Source organism: Canis lupus, chromosome 2, assembly GCF_011100685.1.
Source record: "Canis lupus familiaris isolate Mischka breed German Shepherd chromosome 2, alternate assembly UU_Cfam_GSD_1.0, whole genome shotgun sequence".
Lineage (NCBI taxonomy): Eukaryota > Metazoa > Chordata > Mammalia > Carnivora > Canidae > Canis > Canis lupus.
In genome coordinates, this window is record NC_049223.1 from 36,391,730 (window position 1) to 36,415,776 (window position 24,047).

General features: G+C 43.9%; 1 protein-coding gene and 1 long non-coding RNA gene across 3 annotated transcripts in view; one reads left to right on the top strand and one right to left on the bottom strand.

Annotated features, from left to right (window-relative positions):
• The window catches only part of LOC102153902, a 93,653-nt gene that overhangs the window by 29,036 nt on the left and 40,570 nt on the right, over positions 1-24,047 (top strand). The gene's annotated exons all lie outside the window — the stretch shown is intronic.
• Positions 11,878-12,193, bottom strand: LOC119870219 (putative 60S ribosomal protein L32'). The gene has a single exon (XM_038530478.1). It carries the CDS (start codon positions 12,190-12,192, stop codon positions 11,878-11,880), a length of 315 nt encoding a protein of 104 aa, XP_038386406.1. The 5' UTR covers position 12,193.

The following is a 24,047-nucleotide window of genomic DNA, read 5'->3' on the forward strand; positions in this document are numbered from 1 at the left end:
GACCAGCAGTGACAGGACTTATTCAGTGACCACTATCTGATTACTGGTGGTGTCTTTCTTTAGTACTTGAAAATTGATTATTTGGTTAGGAGAACGGGTAGGGATGGGAGCGCAGGATGCTCTTGTTGGATCCTTTGTCACCTCAACTTCCCCTGGGAACTCTAGGCCAAATCTCACCCTCTGCTGAAGGAGCACCTGAGTGACTCACTCTCGGGCTGGAATCTTCCCTTTTGGGGTCTGATGAAATCCTGAGTGCTTAGATGAAGAGGGGGACTTATGGAGTCTGAGTTTTTTCCGTTCTACCTGACCAGGAACACGGAAACTTAAAAAAAAAAGAAAAAAATCTAGTACTGGATTCCTAAGGCTGAATAGCCGCCTTCATGTGCAAGACCCTTAATTCTAAGCTCTAAGGGGTGGTGGGGTGGATGGGGATGGGGTGATAGAAAGTTGAGTTTGACTCCAGGTATCATCAATGTCACGTAACTATAATGTTATCATGGGCCTGCTATGTGCCCACGGACTGTTCCAGGGGCTATCTATGTGCTTTCTCATTTGATCCTAAAAAGGTCCTAGTGGATGGAAAGTCAGTACCAGAGAGGCTGTACACCTAGGAATGGTAGGTAGCTGGGTTTCGCATCCCTCTGCACAGGGTCTCTTGTGTCTGTGCCAGAGGAAGCATCAGTTATCTGGCGCCCCAGAAATGGGACTACAGTGCTTTCCTTCAGTCAGTGCAGAAAGCCAAGGTGATTTTGAGAGGGAAATGCAGTGGCCTTTGGCTCCTCTGTGCTGCAGCTGTCTTGCAGTTATTCAACTCTGAGCACATTTGTTGATGGATTTCCAGTGTCGCTGCAGCATCTCCACCTGTCTTTTTTGCTTTTATAGATTGCCAGTCACAGGGGCATCCGGGTCCTGAGCACTTGGGAGGGAGAGCCATCTGCTTAATTATTTCCATTCCCTAGATGAGAAACACAGGGCACCAACATGCCGAGTTGTTGTTCTGGGCAGGCTGGCTTAAAGCAGAGCAGGGCAACAGTAGTCAGGGCCTTCAGCCTCTACCCATCACTCAATTCTGGAGAAGCAGGAGCCAGAGGGTAGGTCACCTGATGCCTCTTGGCCTCTGTTTCCTAGGCTGTGCAAAACTTTGGCCTACTTGTCTCTGAGGCTCTTCCAGTCGTCCTCATCCAAAGAATAGTTTCTGTTTACTCATTCAGTTAATATTTATTAAACATCTACTATATGCCAGGCACCTCTGCTATATGGCTGGAGATACTGCAAAGAACGAAACAAAAGCTCTGTCTTCTTGGGATTTACCTTTTAGGTGGAGAACAAAAAATATTAAACACATGGATATGTAAAATGTCAGCTAGTGTCATACCACTTTGTGGTAAATAAAATAAAGAACATTAGGGGAGAATGCCGTGAGTATATGAGGGGTAGTGTTTTATTTAGGGTCGTAAGGGAAGGCCCACTGATAAAGTGGCACTTGAGAAGGAAGGGAGAGAGTGAGCCACACTGCCTTGTGAAGTTTGCTATAGGTGGTTGGACTGGCAAAGATAAGGACCAGGAGATGGGCATGTGTTGCATAGCACTTACCATGTGTCAGGCCCTGTGATAAATGCATTGTGTTATTTTATCCTGTTCTTGCTGTATCTTATTTGAAGAAGCTGAGACTCAGAGAGGTTTGGTGACTTGCCCACGGCCACACAGCTAGTAGGTAGTGAAGGTGAAATTCAAATGCTGGTCTTAACCTTCATGCTGCTTCCCACTCAGGGACCCTTCTTTTGGAGCTCGTGTTTAATTGATGACCTAGGTGTTGTGATTTCTTGGGGATTAAGTGTCAACAGTGGCCATGACCCCTGGCCCCTAGGCTGCCTGTTGTTGGGGAAAGAGCTGAGGGCCTGAAGTTCCTTTTTTGTGAGGGGAAGGCAATATGTTTGATGCTGGAAAACCCCATGTAGTGTTTATGGCAGAAGGGGGAAAAACACCTCCAGATTAGCGTAAACAAGAGAAATGGGAGAATGGGGTAGCCTGGATCCCTCCACCCCCCTCCTTCGTTTTAATTTCCCCATGATGGGCTCAACGCAGCATGTTGTATTATACAGCGATAATTAAAACACTTGGATTAGTGAGTTGAGATTTATAGGGCAAACAGGAGCCAGAGGAGAAACGACAGTCATGTCTTTTATTTGCAGGCAGATATCCAAATTGCCACTTGCTTGCTTTTTCTTCCTGACACTATCACCTACTCTGCTTAATTAGATTCTTTTTTTTTTTTCTGTATCATTTCCAACACCCGCTTAGCTTGCTGCTCAGCAGAGTTTAGGAAGCCATATACTGAACCCTTTTCCACAGCCTGGGGAAGTTGAGTCTGGAATGAGGCAAAGAAGAACCAAGGAGGGTATCTTGCCATCTGGCTGTGGAACCCACCTGTCCATCAGCATCCTGGCGCAGGGGCCACCGAGTGGAAGTACCACGCTTCTTACAGTCCTGCTCAGCTTTCCATGAAGCATCTTCTTTCTTGTGAGGAACAGAACAAATTCCCCAAATAGCAGACCACCCCCAACACATTCCATTTCAAAACCAATAGGGTTAAATCGTGTTCCCAAATTGTTATTGAATATTTTACTCCCTTTAAAGTGTCATCATAGACTGATGGGGGTGAGGAGTAGGCAGGACTACGATGGACAAAATGCTGTCTGAGTTTACAATCTAGTAGAAAGAAGAGTTGAAAATCACTGATGAGAATTTTTGGCCAAGTTCATATGTTTGATTAGTATTTATTGACTATCTAGTGTGTGTCAGGCCTTGTTGTAGGCGGTTATGGGACACAATAGTGGCACAGCATCCTGAAAAAAATCTCCATCCATGTGAATTTAGCAGCACTGGGGGTGGGGGACTGGCAGGGTGGTGAATTTGTCACTGAAGAGCGTAAGAACTTGGAAGAAAAATTAAGTGGGGAAGGTGGCTAGGAGAATGCTGGGGCTGGTCATTTTTAAAACCTGAAGAGGTGGGACGCCTGGGTGGCTCAGCAGTTGAGTGTCTACCTTCCGCTCAGGGTGTGATCCTGGAGTCCCAGGTTGGAGTCCCACATCGGGCTCCCTGCATGGATCCTGCTTCTCCCTCTGCCTGTGTCTCTGCCTCTCTCTCTGTGTCTCTCATGAATAAATAAATAAAATCTTAAAAAAAAATTAAAACCTGAAGAAGAAGGCGGCCCTTTATGTTTCTGTAATCAGCTGGTCTGAAACTTATTTTTCTCATCTGCATAGTAGGGCTAGTCATAGATACTCTTAAAGGGATTAAATGAGGCAAAAACCATACGCATGTAAATAATAAATACATAATAAATAAATAACATAATAAATTATAAAAAATATATGAAACACATACCTAATTAGGGCTCTGTGAGTGCTTGCTCTTTTCAGCACTACTTGCTTATGATAAGGTGACGGGGAGCTGAAGGGACAGTGAAAGGGAAGAGTTATTATCTGTGTCCCGCTCCCCTCTTCCAGGAATCACGATTTGCCCATCCACCAGGAATGCAAAAGTGCAGGTGAGCTCTTGTGGCAGAATTAGGACCACAGAGGGTTTAGGTCGGGGTTTGGTATGTGGAGTGTAGATGGGAGTTTGAGGCTGGTCGATTTTTGCCTTCTGTCTTAAAAATTATTTTCCACATGCTTGGTGTTAACCCCGATTCACCACAATAAGTTGGGCAGGGGGGCAGGGGCTGCCCGCTTGACAAACGGGAAAACAGGCACAGGATGTGAGTGCCTGGCCAAGGTCACCTCCAGTCTCCAGAGGAGATCTCCTGCCGCCTGGAGATGAGTCATCCTGGAGTGTTGTTCCCGGGGTGAAATCACAAAGGAAGGAAGGCTTGGATTTATTGCAGGCAGCCCGGGAAGTTTCCTGTTCTTGAGAAATCTCAGAAACAGTAACTCCACCTGAGGGGCTTTATTCTTCTGACGTTAGCCTACTGAGGAGCCCCCAAACCTCCAGAAGATACAGTGTATGATATGGGGTGAAGGAGAGGGTAGAAGGCCCTTGACATAAAGAGGAGAAAAAAGGAGAAGAAAGTGTGTGGGGGTTGAGAGCTTGGGTCCTGGGGTCAGACAGGTCTGGGTTTGGTGGTTCTGCCACTTAACCAGCTTGGGCAAGGCACATGACCCCCCGTAACCCTTAGTTTCCTCATATGTATCAGTCCATAACTCATGGGTTGTTGGAAAGTGAAATTAGATGGTGTGTGCCAAGCGTTTAGGCCAGTGCCTGGCGGCTGGAGGCTCTCGGAAAAGTGAGTTGTCATCACCGCAGCGGAAAAGGGAACAGCTGGGTAAGGGTGAGGGGGTGAGAGGGTGCCCAGGTTGTGCATCTGTCAATGCTGGACCACTTCCATGAGGTCTTGCTGAAGTTCCTTCCACCCAAGGCTTCTGGAGTCAGTCACCCAGTAGGATGCCATCTTGGCCTTCTAGGAGTTTGTGCTGGGACCAGCAGAGCAGGGCCAGCCAAGTATCTGATGTCTTCCTGCCGCCGTTGCTCACCCCTCCCCGCGTCATGGTTCACTGGGCACGGCGGGCCTCACAGGGGCCCCCCTTGGTTCACTCTCTTCCCCTCCCTTTAACCTTTGCTTCTCTGGCTCAGACCCATTATTCGTCCTGTTGCTGTTGACTCCATATAATGAAAATAATTGAGCCTGTCTCCACCGATGACTGTCTAGGAACAAATCAAGCTGGCCCCAGTCATCCGCCTCTGATTGAACACACCCCGCCTACTGCAAACGGTCTTAAACCCAGGCTGCAGTGCTAGATGCAGTGCTAGATGTACCCTACTGGACAGCTTCATAGTTTGCTGAAGGGTGTCTGGGGGTTCTGGGACGAAGGTGCAAAAGTTCTGAGAATACCTCTAAGCATTTATCCAAAGCCCTAATTACAGTGTTCTCCAATTATGCATCTGCCCTTCAGCCTCCAGCCTAGCTTCCTTATCACTCCCTGTCCCACTGGATGTAGAAGATTTCTAGAAAACAGATAACAGAGGGGGCTGAAGAGTTGCCTGAGCTTGGGGTGGGGAAGCTACTAAAGCTTTGGATTTTTCTGATTTTTATGTAAATAGTTCCAAAAGCAGACCTCAGAGGAGCTGTACTACCCAGCAAGAGTGAGAAGGGCAGGGTTGTTGATGTATTATTCTAGTCCAAAGCCCCATTTATGTTTGTATATTTTGTTAAGATACTATCACAGTCTTAAGTGAAAACACCGCCACCACCACCACCCTGTCTTATCTCTAGAAGGACCCTGCCCTTTTGCCTGCTATGCATTCTCCTTTTTATCCTTGCACATATGCACATATGCACATACTGTGAATTGGCTCTCTGGGACCAGGATTGTGCTAAATGCTTACATATTTTCCACCAAATTATTGTGTTTTCCATTCCACATTATAGACATTTCCCCAAGTTCCTTTTTTTAAAAAATATTTTATTTATTTATTTGAGAGAGCATAAACAGGGGGAGTGGCAGGGAGAGGGAGAAGCAGACTCCCTAGTGAGCAGGGAGCCTGATGGGGGGGGTTCCATGCCAGGACCCCGAGACTAGGACCTGAGCCGAAGGCAGACACTCAACCGACTGAGCCACCCGGGTGCCCCTCCCAAAGTTCCTTTATAGTCTTCCTAATTACTGATTAAAATAGGAACCTAAGATTTCCTGCTGTAGCACGGTGGGACCATTTTCTCCTTTTGGGCATTTGTGGGCAAGAGCATCAGCTAAGGGCTGCTGCACAGCTGTAGTAGTAAAGGGCACAGTGTGGAGGGCGGAGGACTGGGCTGTGGGAAGCAGGAACAGACTGCAGCAGGGGGCAGGTGGGGGGAGCACACGGAACTCCACTCGCTCTCATGCTGGACACTTGGGTCAGCAGTCCCTGCATTACTCGCTCTCCATTTTAGCCACATGAATTGGTGCGGGGACTGAGTCAGGGTGGCGGCAGCTGTCTGCTCAGGTGAGGGTGGTAGGGAAGGAGCCATCCTCTTGAGGTAGGTGGAAGAGGAGTTTCTATCCGCATTTTACAGAAAAGGAATCTGCGTCTCACAGATGTCAAAGGACTTGCCAAAGCATAGCTCTGAAGTAGCAAGATGCAGAACAGAGTGTTGGCATTCTGACTCCTGTGCCTTTCCCCTCCATCAGCCTGATGTTGGTTTTTCCTCCTCTGGCTGTCTCCTCCAGACTACCTTTCTTCCTGATACAGGGGTTCCTCCCCGAGAAAACCTACATATGCACATCCAGGGTAGCCACAGTTGGTACTACAGGGCTAGCCCCACGGAGGAAATGATTTCTTTCTTTTTCTTTTTTTTTAAGATTTTATTTATTGGGCAGCCCGGGTGGCTCAGCGGTTTTGTGCCGCCTTCAGCCTGATCCTGGAGACCCGGGATCGAGTCCCACATTGGGCTCCCTGCATGGAGCCTGCTTCTCCCTCTGCCTGTGTCTCTGCCTCTCTCTCTCTCTCTCTCTCTCTCATGAATAAATGGGTAGAATTTCTTTTTTTAAAAAAGGATTTTATTTATTTATTCATGAGAGACACACAGGGAGGGGCAGAGACGTAGGCAGAAGGAGAAACAGACTCCTTGCGCAAGGAGCCTGATGCTGAACTTGATCCCAGGACTCTGGGATCACGACTTGAGCCTAAGGCAGACACTCAACCATTGAGCCACCGAGGTGCCCATGGAGAAAATGATTTCTAAAGAAGGACAGAGTTGCTGGCAGGAAAACCAGGAAATTGTTCCTTAAAAACTACCCAGGTATGGGGTCTCTTAGGGTAGTGCAGTTGGTTGGGCATCTGACTCTTGGTTTCCACTCAGGTCGTGATCTCAGGGTCTTGAGATTGAGCCCCCTTTTGGACTCTGTGCTCAGCAGGAACTCTGCTTGAGATTTTCTCTCCCTCTCTCTCTGCCCCTCCCACTCATGCTCTGTCTCTTTCTCTTTCTAAAATAAATAAATCAATCTTAAAAAAAAAAAAAAAAAACCTTCCCAGGTACAAGGTGTGGGTTTTTTTTTTTTTTTTGGTTTTTGTTTTTGTTTGTTTTGTTTTTTTGTTTTTGTTTTTGTTTTGTCTTGTTGGCCCAGGATGGAGATGTTGGCTCAAGTTCCTCCTGTAAATCTTTGGGATTTAATGCAGCCATTCAGCCTCTGTTCAGAGAAGTGTTGTGCTGCCAGAAACACCTTTTTTAAGTCCAAGCAATGATCACTGCACATTTTTCTTTCACAGTAGAAAGCCCTGAGTCTCTTAAAAGTGTTTGCAGATAGCATTGAGTCCTTAGAATAACAAGACAGTTTTAAGGGAAAAACAAAACCCACTGTTTATGTCAGCTCTGCAGCTTATCAATATGAAATGAAGATGAAGATTCATTTATGTGAAGAGACCATATTTTTGGTGGGGGGATTGTTAAAAATTCATATATCTTTGCTAATGGAATCATTTCCACACTTATCATGGAGGGAAAAAAAAAACAAGGCTCATAAAATCTTTCCTGTAACAATCAGAGAAGGAGTGAATCTGTGAAAATACAAATTTGTGGTATTATCTTTGCCTTTAGCAAAATTCTTCGAGCTTTCAAATAGCATGTTGTGGATCTAGTCTGGCTGTTACATTAGTTTAGCATCTTCATTTTTGTGGGTGCATTTTTAAAGATTTTATTTATTTATTTGAGAGAGAGAGAGAGCAGAGCTAGAGAGAGGGCATGAGTGTGAGGAGGAAAGGCAGAGGGAGAAGCAGACTTCCTGCTGAGCTAGCAGATCCATGGGGGCTCAGTCCCAGGGTCCTCCAGTCAGGACATGAGCTGAAGGAAGACACTCAACCTACTGAGCCACCCAAGTGCCCCAAGCATCCTCTTTTTGTTTATCCTTTTCCTAGACCATGTTGATCTGCCCTCACTCTGAGCCAAGCCTATGCTACCCCTCTTTCCATTCACTATGGCCTTGAATCCCATCCCCCACCCGTCTTTGAAGTAGCCAGGGTTCCTGTGTGCTTCGCTCAGTGAAAACACTATGAGAAACTAGAGTTTTGCAACATACGGGCCCCAGAGCTGCAGTTATGAGTGATGACCAAGCTCTGAAAGCCTCCTAATAGGAAGTTAGTGGCAGAGGTAGGATTTGAATCCAGCTCTGAATGGCTCCTAACCCATACTGTTTTGCACTACCCAGTTCTGCCTTAAATTAGCAAACTGTGCTGAGCCCCTTCTGTGGAGTAAGGTGCCTTGTTAGGAAGGCACCTGGAAGGAAATGCCAAGGTGAATCAGAAGATCTTCAAGGCACTTGCGGTCTTGGGTGGGCTAAGGGTCAGCCTTCATTGTATGGAAACATTTGTTCATTTGTAATCTTCATTATACAGATAAGGAAACTGAATCCAAGAGGTCAAATGACTTGCTCAAGGTCACACGGCTATGATGTGACAAGACTTTTATTAGGTGATTGTAGCCAGAAGTCCACAGTCATCCAGACTTATAACTTGTGTAGCCAGAAGTCATAAGTCATCCCTTATGTAGACCATTACATTCCTACGTGCAAGGCAGGCGAAGCTCAGAGCTGCACTTAAAGATCAGACAAAGACCAAGGTGGCAAGTGTTTGGACGGTATGTGCCCAGTGCTCCCGAATGGTGTAGAGATTCCAAAAGAGCTTTATCCCTGCAAGGTGCCTGGAGGCTCCTGGGTCCATTGCCTTATATGCAGCAGAACTCATGGGCTCACCCACCTCTTTCCTTATGGCAGACTCCCTGCTTTGGCAAGCCGACTCATAGGATCTCCTATCCCCAGAGGTTTTCCAACAGGGTAGAAACCACTGAGGCCTGCTGAGGTCATCTGTGCTGTATAGAAATATTTGCTTTAGGCTGTGCAAGCTGAGGAAAGCCTGGAGGAGCAGAGGAAGGAAGGCAAGCTGGGAGATGCCCTTCGCTATTAGAGAGCAATGAGGCCCCGGGCCTGGGTTTTCCAAGGCCCCACTACCAAGGGACTTCTTGAACTCTCAGCTTGTCTGCTCAGCTTAGAAATGGGCATGAAGATGATATGGAATCCCTTTCATAGTGTTGGGATGGTGGCTGGAGAACCGTCAAGTCCATTGTCAGACTCAGTGTAGACGCTTCCTACATTTCCTTCCTTCCTTATCCTTCTCTGACTGCCTTCCTTCTGAATTTCTAGCCGTTAATAAGCCCTGTAGGGCTTTTCTGCCTCCTTCACATCTGCAGTGACAGCAGATGCCCCACACTAGGCTCCTTGATGATTGTCCTACTATACATGAATTTCACTGGAGATGTGCTTATTAAGAGTGAAAGATGCTGGGGCACCCACATGTTATACCAGGTGTGGAACCAGTGAAAACATTCTCTTGTTTGGCCTTTAGAATCACCACCCTATCCTGTGCTTCATGGGCTATATGACTTAGGTTATATTGTTTAACGCCTCTGTGCCTCTGTTTCCATATTTGCAGAATGGAATGAGAATAGTACTTACCTCACAGAGAGGCAGGGAATATGAAACACAATAGTGCATTAGAGCCACTGGCACTGGGCATCCCCAGTGGTGCAGTGGTTTAGTGCCGCCTGTGGTCCGGGGTGTGATCCTGGAGACCTGGGATCGAGTCCCACATCAGGCTTCCTGTATGGAGCCTGCTTCTCCCTCTGCCTGTGTCTCTGCCTCTCCTCTCTCTCTCTCTCTGAATAAATAAATAAACCTTTAAAAAAAATGAAAAGGAGGTCCTTTTAAAACAAACAAATAAAAAAGAGCCACTGGCACTGGAATGTGCTAGGAACTATTACCTAAAACAAACACCAAATCCGGCTGGAAGGGACTTTAGGCATCAGGGCCTACCTTTTAATTTTTTAGAATTGATTTATTTAAGTAATTGACACTAACAATAGCTAATGGCAATAGCTAATATTTTTGGGCGCTTACCACATACCGGGCACTGTGATAAGTGCTGTCATGTGTTAAGTTGCTTACAATGTGAAGCTGCACCCAGTTCTTTTCCAGAGAGGCAGCCACCATCACCAGTGGTCTGGGTATCTTAACCTGTGTCCTCTGTGCACATACAGATATTTAAATCTCTTTTTACCCCTTCATTTTTAAATATGAGAAATCTTGAGCTCATGGTGAAAAGCACAGATGGTCATAAAAGTTCTTATTCTGTGTGGGGGGCGCTGCTCCAGACGCTATGTGGTTTTGAATCCTCACTATAACTCTGTAGAATGAGCTCTGTTATTTGGAATAAATGCTCTAAGCCTTAGTTTACCTCTGTGGGTTGATTGAAGATTAAGTTAAATAATCCACAGAGAAGGATTTATCAGAGTTCCTGACACATCCTAACTGCTCAGGAGATGGGGAGGGCCAAGGTTTTATGGGGGTCCAAAGCTTGTATGATTTGAAATCTGTCTTTAAGAGAAAGAATAGAGGATCCCTGGGTGGCTCAGCGGTTTAGCACCTGCCTTTGGCCCAGGGCATGATCCTGGAGTCCCGGGATCGAGTCCCACGTCGGGCTCCCTGCATGGAGCCTGCTTCTCCCTCTGCCTGTGTCTCTGCCTCTCTCTCTCTCTCTCTCTATCATGAATAAATAAATAAATAAAATGTTTTTTTAAAAAATAAGAGAAAGAATAGAGGCGCCTGGGTGGCTCAGTCGATTAAGCATCTGCCTTTGGCCCAGGTCATAATTTCGGGGTCCTAGGATGGAGCCCCATGTCAGTCTCCCTGCTCAATTGAGAGCCTGCTTCTCCCTCTGTCTGCCCCTCCCCTTGCTTATTCTCTTTCTCTCTCTCTCTCTCTCTCAAATAAACACATAAAAAATATTTTTAAAAAATTTGGGATTCCTGGATGTCTCAGTTGGTTAAGCCTCTGCCTTTGGCTCAGGTCCTGATCCCGGGGTCCTGGGATCAAGCCCCACCCATATCAGGCTCCCTGCTTCGCAGAGAGTCTGCTTCTCCCTCTGCCCCTCCTCCTGCTCATTCTCTCTCTCTCTCTCTCTCTCTCTCAAATAAACAAAATCTTTAAAAAATTAGAAAATTTAGGAGAAAAATAAAAATTAGGAATCCGATATTAAGAATGCAAGTGACTAGAGCACCTGGGTGTCTCAGTGGTTGAGCCTCTCCTTCTGCTCAGGGTGTGATCCCAGTCTGGGGATCGAGTCCTGCATTGGGCTCCCTGTAAGGAACCTGCTTATCCCTCTGCCTATGTCTCTGCCTCGCTCTCTGTGTCTCTCATGAATAAATAAAATCTTTAAAAAAAAAAAAGAATGTAAATGATTAGAGGGAAAAAATATAGTATTGTATGTCAGCTATGCTTACAATTTTTAAAAGTAGAAAAAATAAAGAGCTCTAATACTTTACATATTTTAAAAACTAACAAATACCTCAAACACTATAAAAATTCCAAAGAATAACATTTTTCTTAATCAACCGCCTGACACACCTCTATTATCCTTTTTATCCCTACATTTTCTAGCTTCATATTCTTTGATCATTTCTTCATATGACAATAATTTTCTTTCTTTTTTTTTTTAAGATTTTATTTATTTATTCATAGAGAGAGAGAGGCAGAGACACAGGCAGAGGGAGAAGCAGGCATCATACAGAGAGCCTGATGTGGGATTCGATCCAGGGTCTCCAGGATCATGCCCTGGGCTGCAGGCGGCACTAAACCGCTGCGCCACCAGGGCTGCCCGACGATAATTTTCTAAAATAGTTTTCTGTAGAGAGAATAAAAGAAAATTCATCCTTTTTTCTAGCATGGTTGATCAAAATTTGTCTTTTTTTTGATAATCTTATGGTTTTATTAACACACATATGACACGCATATCAGCTGTCTATTCATTTTTTTCACTGTGCAGCCTGGCATTAGGATTGGTGAATCTGATGGCCACCTAGGCTGTTCCTCCCACAATGGCTTTGCAGCTCATGGAGGAGAGAGACATTGTGAGCAGCACTTTAGGCTCCTTGGCCTCATGGACTAGGAACTTCTGGAAGCCACTGGACAGCATGCACTTTGCTTTCTTATTGCTCACGTAACCACTGTTGGGCATCAAGATCTGGCCCTTGAATCTTCTGTGCACCCTACAGCTAGTACCTCTGGGTTTCCACCACTTGTGCTTCATTTTGACATCTGACTGGTGCTGGATGAACTTCTTGGTCCTCTTTTTAACAATCGTGGGCTTCACCAGAGGTCTGAAGATGGCCATGATGACAAGTAAGAGATGGCTGCCAAAATTTGTCTTTTATTATTAATGGTTCAGATGCAGAAAATAGGTGAATTCACATAGACCCACACATTGTTTGTAGCATTACTACATGTTCGTGTCTCATAAACAGAGGAATTTTGGTAAATTCTATACTGTCTGATTCCATCAAAAATGAAAAAGGTGGGGGCACCTGGGTAGTGCAGTTGGTTGAGCGTCTGATGCTTGGTTTTAGCTTGAGTTGTGGTCTTGGGGTTGTGAGATGGAGCCCTATGTCAGGCTCCATGGTCAGCGAGGAGTCTCCTTAGATTCTCTCTTCTCCCTCTACAACCTCCCACTCATACTCTCTTTCTCCCTCGAAAATAAATGAATTAATCTTAAAAAAATAAAAGAAAAGAAAAAAGAAAGTAGGGGGCATTATAACTGTATGATCAAGTATATTTCTGACAAGAGAATTTCCCCTTTGACCATGGGAGCTGAATTCTCCACTTACAAAAACACAGGTCTCCTAATTGGAAGCATTTCTCCCAGGTTGGTGTCTGACTCTGTACATTTTAAACCTTTCTCTTTCCTCCCTACCACATACTTCAATGTTGGGCAATGTAGGACATGTTCATGTGGTCTCACCTACTGAGGTGGTGTAGGGAACTGGTAGGTGGGTATAGGAGTATTCTTGGGAGTTCTGGAGGGTTTGCAGTAATTCATCATATGTGGGGATGACTGTGAACCACATAAATATATCCTGCTAGAAACTCAGTGTCCTGGGACACCTGAGTGGTTCAGTCGGTTGGGTGTCTGCCTTTGGCTCCAGTCATGATCTCAGGGTCCTGGAATGGAGCCCTGCATCAGGCTCCCTGCTCAGCTGGGAGCCTGCTTCTCCCTCTCCTATCTACTCATGCTCTCTTGCATGCTCTCGCTCTCTCTCAAATAAATAAATAAATAAATACGTAAATAAATACATAAATACATAAAATCTAAAAGAAAAGAAAGAAAGAAAGAAAAGAAAGAAAGAAAGAAAGAAAGAAGAAAGAAAGAAAGAAGAAAGAAAGAAAAAGAAAGGAAAGGAAGGAAGGAAAGAAAGAAAGAAAGAAAGAAAGAAAGAAAGAAAGAAAAAAGAAAGAGAGAGAGAGAAAGAAAGAAAGAAAGAAGAAAGAAAGAAGAAAGAAAGAAAGAAAGAAAGAAAGAAAGAAAGAAAGAAAGAAAGAAAGAAAGAAACTCAGCATCTCACCAGTTTGACTCCTGCTCAGGTGTTCCCTGAATGCCAGGCCACTATAACATCACACAGCAGGAGGGCAGGCATAACAGAAGGGAAACTGGAATGGGGAGAAACAGTGCTCTTTCCACTTGTGGTGGAAACTTGACTTTGGCAGAGCTTAGAGAAACCCAAGACCATGTGCACATGTTTCTTTCCGGGGCCTTGGAAGGGGCTGCTGTGAGCAAGGACTCTGAAGCTTGAGCTCTGTGAGCTTCACAGTGACCTGGTTAAGCTGTTGTTTGTATTTGTGGTTAGAGAGGGCCATGCAGCCATTTAGGAGTGGTGTGACCTTGTCTCTTCATAAACCTGGGTTCCTCAGTAGTAAGCATGATACTATTACTAGTATTTACTTCTTGGGAACATAAACACGAGGGCAGGCATGGGTCTGATTGTTTATTGCTGTCTCCATGGTGTCTAGAACACACAGCCCACACTCAACAAATACCTATTTTGTGGATGTCATGTGAAAAGCAGGATGTTGGGTGTTTAGGTCCAGGCTCTCAGAGAAAAAGAAACTGAGGCACAGTGAGCTTTCCTGTGCTGTGCACTGCCGCTGGTTAGACCCAAGGGAGACCCTGGGTCTGTGGGCCTCCTTTCTTCCCCCTGACCCTCCCACATGTGCTGTATAGGAAAGGGAAGCTTAACTCACTTCCGAGTGCCTGAGATAGTCATCTGAGTTGTTCCTTCTGTTATGGACATGAGCCAGGGTCTCTGGGTCTCATCCCTGGAATTTGCTCTGATCCACAGAATCCACTGTTGTAGAGGCTCCCCTGCCTTCTCCTCCTCCCTGACCTGACCTGGGTCTCTGGAAATGGTGGGAAGCAAGCAGACAGTTGAAAGAACAAAGGTGAATGGTTTTGAGCCATAAAATAGTGAGCCTGAAAAACAAGTTTAGAAGATGAATGGCTTTGGGCTTGCAGAGCTTAGCAGGGGCAACCCTTAGAATTGTTGACATTCCCGCCTAAGAACTCCAGGAGGCCCTGCGTGGGCCAGAGCCCATCTATGCACAGCTCCCCTATGTTCGGATAGGTCGAGCAAAACCAGAAGTCGCCCTGTGACGTAAAATATTGGAGATGTGGCCAGAGGGGGCCTCATCAGTCAGTGGTCATCTTGTCAGTACGTGACTGGAGCTGTGGTCTAAGGAGCCAGGTGGCTGCAGGTGGTCACTCTGCCAGACATGCAGAGCCAGTGACAGAACTGCAGTCTGGGCCCTATAGATGGATTGCACCTCTTTGTCCTACTTCTCTGCCTGCTATGGATTTCCAGCCAAGCTCTGCACCAGTTCCCACCTCTGTTTTAATTTAATTTAATTTAATTTAATTTTATTTTATTTTATTTTTAAAAGATTTTATTTATTTATTCATGAGAAACACAGAGAGGCAGAGACACAGGCAGAGGGAGAAGCAGGCACCTCACAGGAAGCCTGATACAGGGACTTGATCCCAGGACCCCAGGATCACAACCAGAGCCAAAGACAGATGCTCAACCACTGAGCCACCCAGGTGTTGCCCGCGCCCCCCGCCCCCCCCCCCCCCCCCCCCCCACTCTGTTGTAGTACAAGCTACCCTGATGGTATGGGCCCAGCCTGGGATGCTTCCCCTTTTTATAGGGAGCTCAGACAAAGGATGAGGGTGCTCACTGCTCTTGTATACACCCCTCCCCCCATTAACAAGACAACTGGGATGTTGCAGCCTCTGCTTCCAGCCCGATTCTCCCTCCAGCCCTTGGATAATATTTATATACAAAAGCTGGCTCTGATCTCTACCCAGGAAAACACCAGCTGCTATTGAAAATCTTTTTTTGCATGTGATAGAGAGCAGAGCACTGGGCCTCACGTGGGCCCCTTTGAGCTTCTCTGAGGGTGTTAGGGAACAGCAAGTGCGTTTTATTTATGTTTTTCAAAATCATCCCAGGACTGTGTCCAGGCAACTGAAGGCCTGTCAGAGCCAAAAACGCTTCATTTCTTTTTAGAAAAGACAAAGGGATTAGGTGTCCTGGGGACTTTAACAAATGCATTGTTTGTGGAATTTGATTGAGGTTTCATTGAGGAAAGGCGAATGCAGAAATGAGGATGCCAAAGATCCAGGCTGCCACTGTTGTGAAGATGCCTAGAGACAGGCATATATAAACAATTGGCCATGATGTCAATTAGTGCAGCCTCTTGGAGAGAAATTTGGCAACATCTTTCATAAAAGATGAGTATGACCTTTGATGCAGCAATTCCATTCCTTGGAAACTATCCTAGAGTGGTGTTTACCCATGTATACAAAGATCTATGTTCAGAAATGCAAAAATTAGGAAATCACCAATGTGTCTCTCACCAGGGGACAGGCTTAATAAATTATAGTTCATCCAAATGATGGAACACTGAGCATTAAGGAAGAGAACAAAGCAAATATAGTAGATCCCCCCGACCCCTACCATTCAAAGTTTTCCTTTTCAGAGTTCTAGATACAGCAGATGACCCTCCTGAAGAATCTGCAGAAGGTCCAAAGTAGCCTAACGCTATGCCATGGTGCCTGTATTGTTCACCTCACCTCATCTCATCATGGAGGCATTTTATCATCTCACTTCATCAAAGAAAGGAAGATGAGTACAGTAAATAAAATATTTTGACAGAAAGGAAGAGAACACATTCACCTAAATTTTATTACAGTATATTGTTATAATTGTTCTATTTTATTATTGGTTACTATTGTTAATCTGTTACTGTTCCAGATTCTTTTTTTTTTTTTTTAAAGATTTTATTTATTTATTCATGAGAAAGGGAGAGAGAGAGGCGGAGACACAGGCAGAGGGAGAAGCAGGCTCCACACAGGGAGCCCGACGTGGGACTCGATCCCGGGTCTCCAGGATCGCGCCCTGGGCCAAAGGCAGGCGCCAAACCGCTGCGCCACCCAGGGATCCCTGTGCCAGATTCTTAAGTTAAAATTTATCATAGGTATGTATGTAGGAAAAAACATGGTATATATAGGACTTGGAATGATCCATGGTTTCTAGCATCCATGGGGTGTCGTGGAATGTACTGCCTGTGGATAAACAGCTCTACTACAATGAGACAACCCACATATAGTACTTACTCTATAAACTATACTAAGTGCTTTATGTATTTTATATCTACATATTTACAATACAACTCATTCATTCTTCACAGTAGTCCTTTGGTTACTATTAGAATATTTTTTGAATGGGGAAAAAGATATTAAATAATTTGCCTAAGATCAATAACTAGTAAGTGAGGGAGCTGGATGGCTCCAAGGTCTAGAATCACCACACAAATGCCTGTAAGTCTAGATAAAGAAAGATGCCATTGAGTTATTCTCAAGTGAAAAATTCAAGTAGTAGAGAGTGTGATCTTACTTGTATAAAAATAATTTGTGTGTGCACACACATGCGTGCATATGTGAATCTGTCACATGTATATGTAAAATTCTGGTGTGGAAGGATGCATACCCAGGAGCAGTTCCCTGCAAGGACAGATAGGAGATGGCATGTGGAAAGAGGACTTTTTAGAAGATTTAAAAATTAGGGGATCCCTGGGTGGCTCAGCGGTTTAGCTCCTGCCTTTGGCCCAGGGCATGATCCTGGAGACCCAGGATCGAGTCCTGTGTCAGGCTCCCTGCATGGAGATTTAAAGATTTAAAATCTTTAAAAAAAAAAAAAAAAAAAAAAAAAAAAAACATTTAAAAGTTTTTTTTACTATTAACTAGATATGGTTTTGTATTTTCTGGAATAAATGCTTTAGGAACTGTAATCTTGACCACGCTATCAAGGTAATAATAATAAAATAATCATACTTTATGTTTTTCTATTTAAAAAAAATTTTTATTAATTTATTCATGAGAGACACAGAGGGAGAGAGAGGCAGAGACACAGGCAGAGGGAGACGTGGGACTCGATCCCAGGTCTCCAGGATCACACCCTGGGCTGAAGGTGGCACTAAACTGCTGAGCTACCCGGGCTGCCCAGTTTTTCTATTTCTAAATAGTCCTTAGAAAAAAGAGATTTTCCATAATCGTGGGCTCAGAGTAACCCTTGTGATTAACTTCAAAATAAAAAAATGCAGAGCCAAGCCTAATAGGACTAGTGATAAATTAGGTGAAGGTAGTCTAAGGAATTGTTCTTCTGATTGGCTGAAAGGCATCCTGAGATAATTATCTTTATTCTCATTACCCTTCAAAATTTTGCCTTCTCCTGGAAACCTTTGCCCAGACAGTGGAAGACTCTGGTGATTGTTTTTGACATATAGCCCCTCTGCATTCCATCTTTGCTTTCCTGCCCCCTGGATTTAATGTGTTCATGTAATGCATTATTATACCTCATATAAATACTCTAGGTATTTGGGCTTTTGTTCCATCATTGTCCCTTTGGGGTCATCCCATCCAAATGCACTCATGATGTATTACACTTTTCTATACTTTGCAATTTGCAAATCTTATTCCCATTTCATTATTTCAATTAACTGGGCATAGTGCCATGTCACTGTAATGCACTTCATACAATGTCTTTTATAGAGGTAAAGCAGGGACTTAGGAGAGGGTCTTATGACAAACATGAGAGCTCTCAAAATTTTGACCCCATTTTAAAGTCTCATTGTTTAACTATTGATTTGTGAAATGTGACCCATCACAGAGAATAGAGAAAAATAACCAAAACAGCTCTAATTATCGTGTCAGGTTGGAATGTACCCAGTGTTAACGCGTTTTAATTAATTAATTAATTAATTAATTAATTAATAGATTTCATTTATTTATTCATGAGCGACAGAGAGAGGCAGAGACACAGGCAGAGGGAGAAGCAGGCTCCATGCAGGGAGCCCGATGTGGGACTCGATCCCGGGTCTCCAGGATCACACCCCAGGCTGCAGGCGGCGCTAAACCGCTGCGCCACCAGGGCCGTCCCGCATTTTATTTTAATTGTTGAATTAGGTTTAGGTGATAATTTTTATCTCCTATTATCCCCATAAGGAACTGAGGTTCAGGGAGGTTACATGAAGTCCTCAAATTTGTACATGTGGAGGGGCACTTGGGTGGCTCAATTGGTTAAATGTCTGACTTCATCTCAGCTCAGGTCTTGATCTCAGTGTTGTGAACTCAAATCCTGGGTTGCGCTCCACACTGAGCATGGAGCCTACTTTAAAACAATTATTGTACGTGTGGGAAGTGGGAGATTGATTTCTCACCCAGGTCTGTCCGTTCTTCCCCAAAATCCAAGTGCTGAGCACTCAACAGAGAAATGATAGAAAAGTTTCACTGAAGGGGTGCCTGGGAGGCTCAGTTGGTTAAGCTTCCAACGTTTGATTTTGGCTCAGGTTGGGATCTCGGGTCCTGGGATCATGCCCCACTTAGAGCTCCACTCTCAGCAGGGAGTCTGCTAATCTTCATTGCCCTTCTGGCCACCCCCCCCCCCCTTTCTGGTGCACATCCACTTTCTCTTTCTCTCTCTTTTAAATAAATATTTTTAAAACCTGCAAGGTCAAAAAAGAGAGAGAGAGAGAGATGTTTCACTTAAATAACATCTCCGTAACATACTGTTAATAATTGAGTTTTATTTCCTTAGTTTTATCTATTTAAAAAAAACTAAACTAGAAAAATACAAAGTTGGTAATTTGAGGAGATGTGAAATGTTTATACCGTTTTCCTTTTTCACTAACATCATCAGAACTATCTTCCTTGTTGCTTCATAGTGTCATTTTAAATAATTGCATACTTCTTAAAACTCAGTAGTAAAAATCCCAATTTAACCGATTAAAGTGGGCTAGGGCTTAAGAGGACATTTCTCTAAAGAGGACAAAGAGGCTGACAGGTATATGAAAAAATGATCTATGTCACTAATTATCAGGGAAATGCAAATCAAACTGCAATGAGATATCACCTCACACCTGTCAAGATGGCTATTATAAAAGAAAAAAAGTGTTAACAAAGATACGGAGAAATTCGAACCCTTGCACACTGTTGGTAGGAATGCAAAATGGTGCAGCTGCTTTGGAAAACAGTATTTTCTTAAAAAAAAAAAATAGAAATACCCTATGATCTAGTAATCCCACTTCTGGGTATTTACACAAAAATATTAAAATCAGGATATCAAAGAGAACACTCCTGTGTTCATTGTAGCACTATTCACAACAGCCAAGATGTGAAAACAACCTAAGTGTCCATCAGCAGATGAATGGATAAAGAAACTGGCATATACATGTAATGGAATACTATTGAGCCTTAAAAATGAAGGACATTCTTCAATATGTGACAACATGGATGAACCTTAAGGACATCATGCTAAGTGAAATAAGCTGATCACAGAAAGACAAATAGTGCATGTTTCCACTTATGAGGTATGTAGAGTAGTCTTCATAGAATCAGAGTGGAGTGGTGATATTAGGGGTGGAGGGAAGGAGAAATGGGAATTACTAGTCAGTGGGCATAAAGTCTTAAACAAGATGAGTAAGTTCTAGAGATCTGCTATACAACAGTGTACCTATACCTATAAGTCATCAGTAATGTATTATACACTTAAAAAATTGTTAAGAGGATAGATCTGATGTTAAGTATTCTTACCACAGTTGAAAAAGAAAGGGGAATACCTGGATGGTTCAGTTGGTTAAGTATGGTGAAATCCAGCCCTACTTTGGACTCCACGCTCATCCAGGAGTCTACTTGGGATTCTCTCTCCCTGTCTTCCACCTCTGCCCTTCCCCTCATTTATGCTCATGCTCTCTTTCTCTCTCTCAAATCAATAAATAAAATCTTAAAAAGAAAAAAAAAAGATGCATAGATACTATTCCACAAGAGGGCTATTCTTGGGAGGGGTTCCTACACATGGAATTGATAGGTCTTAGAATACAGATGCTTTTATGATTTTTGATAATCACTGCTAAATTGCTTTTCAAAAAGGCTATATTGGGATCCCTGGGTGGCTTAGCAGTTGAGCACCTGCCTTTGGCCCAGGGTGTGATCCTGGAGTTCTGGAATTGAGTCCCACATCGGGCTCCCTGCATGGAAGCCTGCTTCTCCCTCTGCCTGTGTCTCTGCCTCTCTCTCTCTCTCTCTCTCTCTCTTTCTCTTATGAATTAAAAAAAAAAAAAGGCTGTATTAATTTGCAGTTTGATCAATAATTTTGAGGGTCATTTTCTTCACTTCTTGTTAGGCATAAGTTATTGTTAAAAAACGAAAACACACAGACAAAAAGTTGGACTTGTTTGCTAGTATGTACCAGGCCCTTCACACTGGTTAGTCTGGAGAAGTAGCATGAGGCCAGTGGTGGAGCTGGAGGGACAGTGAAGGGGGATGTCTGTTCTCTTTTCTTTCTTTAGTTTTTTTAAGATTTATTTATTTATTTTAGAAAGAGGAAGAGTATGGACGTGAGTAAGGGAGAGGGTTAGATGGAGAGGGAGAGAAGGAATCCAAGCAGACTCCATTCAGCACAGAGCCTGACACAGGTTCGATCTCACAACCCTGAGATCATGACATGGGCAGAAACCAAGAGTCAGACGGTGCCCCAGATGTGTTTTCTACTTTACCTAATGTGGGATTATTAAGAATATTTCTTTAAAAAAAAAAAAAGATTTTATTTATTTATTCCTGAGAGACAGAGAGAGAGAGAAGCAGAGACATAGGCAGAGGTAGAAGCAGGCTCCCTGTGGGGAGCTGGATGTGGGACTCAATCCAGGGTCTTTGGGATCACGCCCTGGGCCGAAGGCAGGCGCTCAACCGCTGAGTCACCCAGGCATCCCTAAAAATATTTCATTATAAGCACAGACTCCTTTTGTAATACGTATATTTTAAATTTTTTATTCTGAAGATAATTTATGTTATAAAAAAGTTGCAAAAATAATACAAAAAATTACCTGTATAGTCTTTGCCATATATATATATATATATATATATATATATTTTTTTTTTTTTTTTTTTTTTTTTTTTAAGCTGAAGTAATTAGAAATGTTCCCCAAATGTCAGTCCTTACATCTGCATGATGCTGTATGTCAGGGTTTCTTAGCAGGTAGGATCCCATAGCAACTTGGAGAAAATGCTCAATAAAAGACAGACTCTTGGGCTTGAGCGGGATCTATGAAATCAGAATGTTTGTGGGTGAGCCTGAAAAATCAGTATTTAAACAGCCTCTCCCCCAGGCGGTTCTCATACCCCCCAAGGGCTGAGAAACACTGTTGAAAGTTTCTTCCTTTTCATTTTATTTTCTCCAGCAATATTATGGCTTCCTTACTTGGAAAGCTCTCCAATGTGCTAAAGATTGGGAAAAGTGAGTGAAATATGAGCATCTTTGTTGCAACTTTTCACACTTTGTGTTGCTACTGCTCTGCTGTAGCCAAGCTGTCTTGTAATTTGTTTTCTCAAAAGCCTTCTTTCTCCCTCCAACTAGAAAAAAAGCATCCCAAGGGAGGCCAGGTCCAGAATGGCCATCTGGATGGTGGTGGTCCTATTAGTCCTTGCCACTTATATCCTGGATGTCCCAGGGAGTGGTGGTTCAAGGCCTTCCTGTCTCCTGGCTTTGTTGGAGCAGCAGCCGGGAGGTCCTAAAACAGTGAGAGTGGCAAGCAGGCCAGAGGTGGATGGGGTAGGGAGGTGGGTTCCCATCAGATCCTGGCTCCTGGACTTCCTGCTATTTCTTTTGTTTATCGCTGAAGCTTTTCCATGCACGCTTTGTCTCTCTTGGACACTGTGGGCATGTCCTTTCCACATGTGTGTTATGCACTGGCCATGTCCCAGGTCATCTCCATAGAGATGCCCCTACCACTTCCACCTGCCTCTCTTTTTCCACCTCAGAGTGGTTCTTTCCAAACTGTAGATCTGACCAGGTCCCCTAATAGCTTAGTGACTTAACAACTATGAAAAAGGTGTGTGGGAAATGTGGCCAGAAGGACAGCCGAGAGCCAAACTGTGGAGAATTTAAGATGAAGCAAGACTTGTTGTTAAATGTTGTTTGATTCTAAGTTTATCGTTTCCTACATTAAAAAAGTAATACAACATACCAAGTCTTATAAGCCTGGATTACCTTTGAAATGGAAAAAAAAATGTTTAAACAGTGTCATCATGGTTAAGATAGACAATTTGGAAAATAATATGGAAAATCGAGGGAAACAGTTGCCAGCAGCTTACCAGCTGGCAAATCAAGCTTACTGTGTGCCCCTGGGTATGAAATAGTGTGGAGAATGAGGGCTCAGGCCCCGAATCAAGCAGATCTGAGCTCAGATCCCTTTTTCCTCCCTGTTAGGTGTGGGCAACTCTTGGGCAGCTTAATTATTTCCTTGGAGCTTGGAGTTTCTCATTGTTAAAGGGAGGATCAAAATAGTGCCTCATTTGTCATGATGGTTAGGTGAGATAGAAATGTAAAGCGTTTGTTAGCAGAATGCTTACTTAGTAAGTGCAAGTTCTCCTTCATGGCATTCATTTCCTTTTGGTCCTTTCCCTGCAAGTAGTATTTTGTTTTTACATAGTTGTGATCACACTGTCCTTATAATTTTATTTCCTGCTTGTTATGCTTAACATGGTAGCCCAAGCATTTTCCATGCTGTTTTCAACTCATTAACATACATTTTAGTGGCTCCATAATATCCAATTGAGTGGATATATCAGATACACCATAGTTTAGTCAACCATTTCTTTATTGTTAGTCATAGGAATTATTCCAGATTCCTTGTTTCATATAACCCTATGTATGAACACTTTTGATGTAAAGCGTTATCCTCCTTCTACCAGTTAAAAACCATTTCCTTGGGGAAAAGTCTTAGAAGGGAGACTGTAAAGTCAAAGGGCCTGTACTTGTATCAATGACCTATGCTGCCAAATTGGTTCCTGTAGAGTCAGCCTTCACTTCTATTTTCAGGGCAACAGAAGAGATTCGGGCTAAAGGACCCAGATTATTTATTTATTTATTTATTTATTTATTTATTTATTTATTTATTTATAAAATATTTTATTTATTTGAGAGTGAGAGAGAGAGTGTGCATGAGCATGGGGAAGGGTAGAGGGAAAAACAGACTCCTCACTGACCAAGGAGCCCAATGAGGGGCTTGATTCCTGGATCCTGAGATCATGACCTGAGCTGAAGGCAGACACTTAAACGAGTAAGCCACCCAGGCACCTGGACCTGGCTTTTATTATGCAGTGTATTTGTTGACATGCCAGATAGGGTTGGAGGTTGGGAAAGCTGTAGTGATGAACTGCCCATCCTGGGATGCTTGGTCATCCTAGCAGGATGGTAAAGTTGTCCAACAGAAAGAGAACCAAAATCTGGAGTATTTGAGAAGTATTGTCTTTTCCTTTAGTTAATGTTTGACAAACCCACTTAGACACTCACTTCACTTGGAACTTCTTGGGATGAATTGGCTGTGAGAAAGGAGACACACCTACCTGGGGTAGGGTGGCTGATAATTAAGTGCCTCCCAGGAAGCAGGGGCCCAGAAGCTTTAGTATCTTCCCAGACTCCGGTAAGTGAAGTGAAGGTTGTGTATAGTGCTCACCCTTTTTCCAATCCTGGCTGGTTGATCTGCTCTCCAGAAGCTCTCTTTCTTGGCAGGAAGGAGTTGGTAGCCCTCAGAGGACAGCTGTCGGTTCCCCCTTCTGCCCCCGGCGGCTTCCTAGGCCTGGGT